Below are 7,062 nucleotides of genomic sequence, written 5' to 3'. Positions count from 1 at the left end.
CTGAAGCAAAACAAAGGGAAGCACGTGGGGTGAAGGCTGGCTCCTGAAACTTCTTGAATACAGGCAAGATTTCCCACTCTTCCTAGACAGAGCAGGCAATCAGGGACTGATGGAGGGAGTTTTGGTCTCCTGGGAGAGACTAAAAAAGCGTCAGAGCAGCCACCTGCCTCAAGATACACTCAGGGAGATACATACGCCAAGAGGACACATTATAGAGAAACTGTGTCAGACCAGAGGGTTATTTGTCTACATGTTTGTCCAGCATATATTTTGTTAATGCCATCCATAGAAGTATAGGTGCAGCCAGAAAGGTCTGAAGTCTCTATACATAGTCCTGGGGAATGTATGGTTGTGTCACATAGAAAGTACAATTCTCCCCACTGGCTGTTCAGGAGGATCTACAAGGTTTTTACAAAATTTGGCCCAGGAGAAACAGCTGACATCAACCACGTTGATATTTTGCCTATTGAATCACAGATGTTGTGGGTAAGCAATTTGGTACCTGACCTGTGTCAATTTGGCTGCAGTTCGCCACAATACTGAAGCCATTGCTGGGAATTTACTCAGGTTTGGAGACAGGACCTCCTTCTGTGCCATGTGTTCTGCAGTGCTCCGTGCGAAGGGGACAGGTCTCTTGCCGAGACTGCCACGTGTGTGACCCTGAGACCTTTTTTTGTAGAAAGTCACTTCTGGCATGGAGCTGAAAGCCAGCAACGGGAAGATGCTTCCCGCCCTGACGGTCTTTTCCGAAAGCCTGCGCTACCTGAAAGAACATGCCCTCAACACCATCCAAGAGGCCTCTTTCCAAACCGTCTGCAACCAGGAGGAGATCACCTGGGTCATTACCGTCCCGGCCATATGGAGCGCTGCTGCCAGGCAGTTCATGCGGCTGGCAGCAAAAGAGGTAAGAGCAGGGGTTATCCCACTTCCTCGAATTATCTTCGGAGATTCTTTACCCATCGAGGCAGAGGAACTCCTCGACATTTAAACAACCTGTATTTCAAATTTCAGTCTATCAGGGAGAGAAATCTCCCACGTTGGGGGCGGTGGGGAAGAGGATGTCCCAAAGTGGCAGTTACAACCGCTCTGCCCTTTCCCCTCACCGCCGTGTAGAAATGAGCCCCACGGAGATCAGCGGTGCAAGAACCACCACCCCAGCATGGGCTCCTGGGGTGAGAACAGCCTCCCTAGCAGATGGCGTTCGTGCAGCGGTGGTCTTGCCACCTTTCCTTGAACTGACACTCCTCTCTTGTGGTTTTAGGCAGGACTCATCTCTGACATGATTTCTGAGAACCTGATTATTGCCCTGGAGCCGGAGGCTGCATCGCTCTGGTGCAAACAGCTTCCACAGGAAGGGTTTATGGTGGACAGCAGTGACAAGAAGAAGTTCGAGGACTCCCCTGGGATCCAGTATATCGTTGTTGACTGTGGAGGTAAAATTTTCCCTGTTTAACAGGTACTGTCTTTGCTGGGCGTGGAGCATGGCTGTTTTGCAGTGTCCCCAAAGGTCTGCAGTGCAGTCCCAGAGCTTGGACTCCAGTGCTGTGCTTGTCACAGCGTTTTTATTTTTATTTCTCACTTAATGAGATCCCATGGGCAGGCAGAAAAATGGGAGGAAAGGACAGGACTGCTAAAGGCCTGATCCATGGCAAAGGGAAGTCACCGAGTGTCTCATGCCGTCATGCACTGCAGGCCAGACAGTCACAGCGAGAGCTCCTGCCATCGCGCCAGATCAGTCTGCACCGTGTCCCAGCCGCAGCCACCGACAAGCATCCACATGCTGCTGTGTAGCCTGAGCTCACAGCCTCCTCTGTCGGAGCGAGCGTAGTGCCCAGTCAACTGACCAAAGAGATTAGCTAGCAGGCCCTGTAGAGTAAATAATTAAGGATATTTGATGGAGTACTTCTCAGTAATTTCTCTAGTTTCCTGTGTGTTTTTTCGGTGTGACATGAATTTTCTGCCAAGAGCAGTCTGGTGATTGTGAACAAATACTGAAAAGGGATCAAGAGGACCACAAGTTTCTGAGAGTCTCACCACCACTGCTCATCTTAACTCAGAGCTTGTATATCAAAAGGCAGGAGTCAACTATCTATGTGAGGAGGCCAGCCTCCTTTTGTGATCGGAAAGGAGATCGGCTTGTGCAGGGAGCAAGTCAGAGCATCCAGCTCTCATCAGCAATTACTGTAGGAACCTTGAGAGACCAGGCTTGTAAACAGAAGTGCGTAAATTTAGGAAGTCTAGAGGTGTGCAGGCAATAGTGCAGGAGTGAAGATGAGAAAAGAAAGCAGCAGAAAAGTGCACTTGTGAACCTGAACCAGGAGTTCAGAAGGTAAGATTATATTCAGTGGAAAGTAGGGACCTCAGGTATTTTAAAGAAAACAGCTAACTTCATTGGTGTTTGTCCGTGTGTGTGTAGGTGGCACAATAGACATCACGGTACATGAGATCCAAGAAAACCATTACTTGAAGGAGTTACACAAGGCAGCTGGAGGTGGATGGGGAGGCAACAGAGTGGATGAAAACTTCACAGATTTCCTCAGGGAAATATTCGATGATGGCGTATGGGGTGAATATGTGAAGAGCCACCCTACCGAATTACAACATATGATGTACAACTTCAGTCTACAGAAATGCTCTGCTAGCAGGGAGGCAGTCTACATACATTGCTACTACAACTTGACCCGAGTGGCAGAGTGCAAGCAGGACATCTCCCACTTCTTCAAAAAAGCAAAAGGAGCTGTGTGGTGTGATGGAATGATCATGATTACATATGAGAAAATGAAGAGCCTTTTTGACTATAGTATCAAAAATATCATTCATACTTTGAGGGAAATTCTTGAGAAGCCCGAGATAGCCAAGGTCCAGTACATTTTGCTCGTGGGAGGTTTTGCGTCTAGCATCATCTTGAGAGATGCCATCCGTCAGGCCTTTAGTGAGAAGTATCATATCCTTTGTCCACTGGAGGCCCAAGGGGCCATTGCAAAAGGGGCTGTTTTATTTGGAGTCAATCCACATATTATTGCCTCAAGAGTCAGTGCTCGGACATACGGCGTGGCAGTAACTAGTAAATTCGATGCTGCTATCCATGACTGCCGTAAACTAAGGGTCTCAAAAGCTGATGGCTATATTTATTGCACAGGTCTCTTCAAGAAATTGGTGGGAATTGAGGAGTCAGTGAATATAAATGAAGTTGCCCACTATACTTTCAATCCAACAGAACCAGACCAAAAAAATGCATGTTTTTCTTTCTATTGTACAGAAAAGCAGGATGCTCAGTACGTAGATGAGGAAGGGATGGAACAGCTTGGCTCCTGTACAGTGCCAATGCCAGACACAAAGCTGGGGAGGAAACGCGAACTGAAGCTGGATATTAAATTTGGGCTCACTGAATTTAAAGCCACATGTACTGACATTACTTCCAAACAAAGTCGGGCAGTTATAATAGATTTTTTAGCTGTGTAAATGCTCGGAACATCGAGCTGCAGGGACAATAACTCAAGGGAGGGCATGGCTTTAGTGGGAGACAATAACTACGACAATAGAATAGGCAAATGGACCATAAAGTCCATCATCCAGCCTTCTGCTTGCACAGGTAAACAGTTTGCTAGTCTGATTCTCTGGTTCCTTCCATTCCTCACCAACCACCCTTTCAGTCCGACACCTCTCTTTCTGTTGCATCTGACAGCAGGGTTGTCTTCTGTTTTATCTCTTGCCCTTCTAGCTTAGCCCCCTTGCATCTCTAAACACAATAATCCATACCACCAATATAGTCATCTGTATGCTACCCGTGTTTGAAACAAAGCTTCTGGACTGGTGTCTAACTTCCGCATATACCAGCCCATAACTATTTCTTTTAGCCTGATGTCTTCTTTCAGCTACATCCTCTCTTCCTCTGATATCAGGTCTCTTTATCTGGAATCCAGGTTTAACTCTGCCAGGGGTGACTTTCAATGGATTTGAATTTTCTTCAGAACATCACTTATATTGTGTGTAACTATATGTATAATGTGTATAGTTTGTGTGTAATTAAAGAGCTCTTGTTCCAGTCAAGATACTCTGTGAAGCAGTAACTCAATGTAGTCTGGGGGCTTGTGTCCAAAACCTGTGGGAGTGTTTTTTCCATTAAACCATTGGGGTTTTTTTTCATCCTTATTAGCTGTGTTAGAATCACTGCTAGCCATGTACTTAATGCTGTCATTAAAGCAGCATTCAGAGGGTTAATCTGTATATATACTATGCCCTATGATATGTAAAAGCTGAACTACTTTGAATACATCGCCTTTGTTTTCACATTTAAAATCTTATGCGTGCAATAAAAGTATTCACAACAGAAACCTGTGTACATTTCTATCGTGTCAGATGGCACCTGTGTTTAATCTCTGTGAAGGCCATTCTGGCTGGCTAGGTCCCAAGAAGCTGAGTACTCCTGCTTTTTTCTTACCCTTTGGACTTGGTACTTTCACCCATGCAAAATGCAACACAGCTCCGCGCCAGCCCACTACTGCTCTCTGAACAGGAGAGAGAAGTGCGGTCTGGTGGCAGCTGGGAAAGCTGCATGCGTCTGCCCCAGGTCTTCCCCACCCATATGCTATGCGGACTTCGGCATTCAGACACTGGCACCAACTGTTGTGATTGCAGCTCCTAATTTTGCTTGTTTTGGTGAGCTAGTAATGTTGATAACCTCAGATCCTGAGCACGGAGCAGATACAGTTGTTTGTCATCTCTGTAAAAGCAGCACTCGGTGTCAGCATCTCAAGCTAAGCATCCAAGAAACCTGGCAATACCTGCTCTGGGGGGCTCTAACCTCAGTCTGACAGTATGGGGGGTGTTGGGAAAATAAGAGTTATAGCTGCTGAGCCCTTTCCAGCCATCCTATACAACAGGCATGTCTGCTGAGCCGGGGGATTAACCCCTGTTGCATAATTAATAGGGTTGTTTATTTACATTAAACATGAAACAAATAACTGATCACGAACTTTCAAGGCGAAGCAAACACAGGCAGCTTTGCAGTGCCTGTGACCGGGGCATCAACAAGCTCCGCAGGCAGAGTCATCGCATCCTAAATGGCTGGGTGGGTAGAAGATGCCATCAGCTTGCCAGCTGCCTTCTGCTAAAGCACATGGTTTCTCGGAAACCAAAAGGGAACCAACCCCATCTCGCAGAACCGCTGCCGTTTCCCAGTGCCGCAGCCAGGAGTCACGTCCTCTGCTTCCCTGGCTGGGGACAGAGCCAGGAAAAGCTTGGCCGCTGCACGCAGCGTGAAATACAGCGGCTGTGCTCCCTGCTCGGGGTTTCCCAGCGCTCTCTGCCCCTCGGCCTGACCCTGCCCGCCGAGGAGCATCCCCTCCGTGACCGAGGCTGTCTCTGCGGTGCTGCCCAGCACCCCCGTTAGAAAATATTTCTCCCCATTCAGCAGAAAGGACACTTAAGAGCATTCACTTCCTTCGGGATATTAAACAAAACAAACCATGGGAGAGGAAAAAGAAATAAGCCAAGCACGCATCCTCTTCCCCTGGGGTGGGGGGTGAGTGTCGGCAGCAACGTGATGACTTTATGATTAAACCGCAAATTTTTCACAGCAATACCATTTCGAGGCCAAAAAAAATAGGCTTCTGGAGCTTTTTTGTTTCAATCACTAGAGACCCCTGAGGCGTAGTACAATACGTATAACTTTATTAGAGATGTCAGAACTTTATGAGGTATTACTGTGTTCATCTTACAACAACTCAGCAAATCGTGCAGGGGGAAAATAGAAGATAATTTCCAAAACAGTAGAAGTAACACCTGAAGGTGAAAGGAAAGAATAAGAAAAGCATGTCACAGAAAGCACAGTGACATGCTTGAGGGCGTCACTGTTTGTTTTGTCTGTGCAGGAGGAGGTCAGGGACTGCTCTGTGCTGCTCACAGCTGGCTTGGCACGGGACAAAATTGACCTACTGCACCCCAAAACTGGACTAACCAGTTGAGTTTATGGTGCCCCTCTGGAAACATGTTTAAGAAAGGGCAGTGAATGCTGAAAAAGGAGACACAAGGCCAGGGCAGGTATAGCACCCAAAGGGACAGTGACCGGCGGAAGAGCCCATGCTGGAGCAGCTGAGTAGGACACAAGGAGCAGCAAGAGCAAAGGGACCCCCATGCACCAACCCCCAGCTCCTGCACCGCCCATGGTCTCACCGAAGGGCCTGGGTGTAACCTGCGGCACAGGGGTGGGGGACCAGGATGGCGGGGAAGAGAGGTGTCTAAGTGTTGGTTGGTTTGTTACTTGGCAGTAAATTAATTTGATTGAAATTTCCCAACTCAAAACAGGTATTTTTTTGGCCTACGACAGGATGTCTGGCAATATATTGAGTGAATGAGCACCTTTGTACGGCAGTGTCCCCGATGAGGTCGGGGAGAGCAGAGGAGAAGTCCCCTAGGGAAGCTGAGGTTTGCTTGTGAACTGCAAACAAACACCAAAGGGGAGAGAAATGAAGGGCAAACAAGGGAGATGAAGAGGAAAAGACTAAGAAAGCTAAGAGGGAAGACTCATCCTTGAGTAATGTGCCCTGCTACCACAACCAGAGAGCCCAGCTCACCACCACGTTCCAGCTTCTCCCACCGAGAACTGTCCCCAGCAAGTCAGGGTGCACCAGGATCTGCAAGGAGAACGACACCTACAGAGAGGAGGAAAAGTTGCAAGCAAGTAATTGTCCACACTCACACCCCGAAATAAAAACAGCTCTACCTCCATGCTCCGGACCTGCCCAAGCCCCTTTCCCTTCGGCTAAAGTTGGTGCTGCTCGCTCTTCAGGAACTCGCTCCCTCCCAGGCCACCCATGACAAGCACCTGATGTGCGTTCTGTTCTCGGCCAAAAACTTGGTGCTTTCCCCACCCAGCTCCTCCTAGGCGGTTTTGGCTCCCAAGACCTGGGAACCACCAACTCCTGCCATCCTCGCTCCTTCCTCTGCATCCCTGTGATGGTGGCTGGGCTCGCCCGACCGGCATTTCCCTGGTTTGTGTTTGCCTTCAAAGAGGCAGCGGTCCCGGCAGCACAGTGTGTGTGCCCCCTTGGGGCTCTCCTG

At 48.3% G+C, this 7,062-nt stretch overlaps 1 protein-coding gene across 1 annotated transcript; it reads left to right on the top strand.

The window, feature by feature from the left end:
• Positions 1–392: 392 nt before the first annotated feature.
• LOC104079996 (heat shock 70 kDa protein 12A-like) lies at positions 393–3,462 on the top strand (the record flags this gene model as incomplete). The annotated part of the gene is made up of 4 exons (XM_009582236.1): positions 393–486; positions 680–904; positions 1,262–1,433; positions 2,417–3,462. Coding segments are annotated over 4 exons (1,537 nt in total), but the record flags the coding sequence as incomplete, so codon positions are not given.
• Positions 3,463–7,062: the final 3,600 nt, after the last annotated feature.

The sequence above is a fragment of the Fulmarus glacialis genome, unplaced genomic scaffold (genome assembly GCF_000690835.1).
Source record: "Fulmarus glacialis isolate BGI_N327 unplaced genomic scaffold, ASM69083v1 scaffold49367, whole genome shotgun sequence".
Lineage (NCBI taxonomy): Eukaryota > Metazoa > Chordata > Aves > Procellariiformes > Procellariidae > Fulmarus > Fulmarus glacialis.
This window is presented reverse-complemented; position numbering and strand designations above follow the sequence as displayed.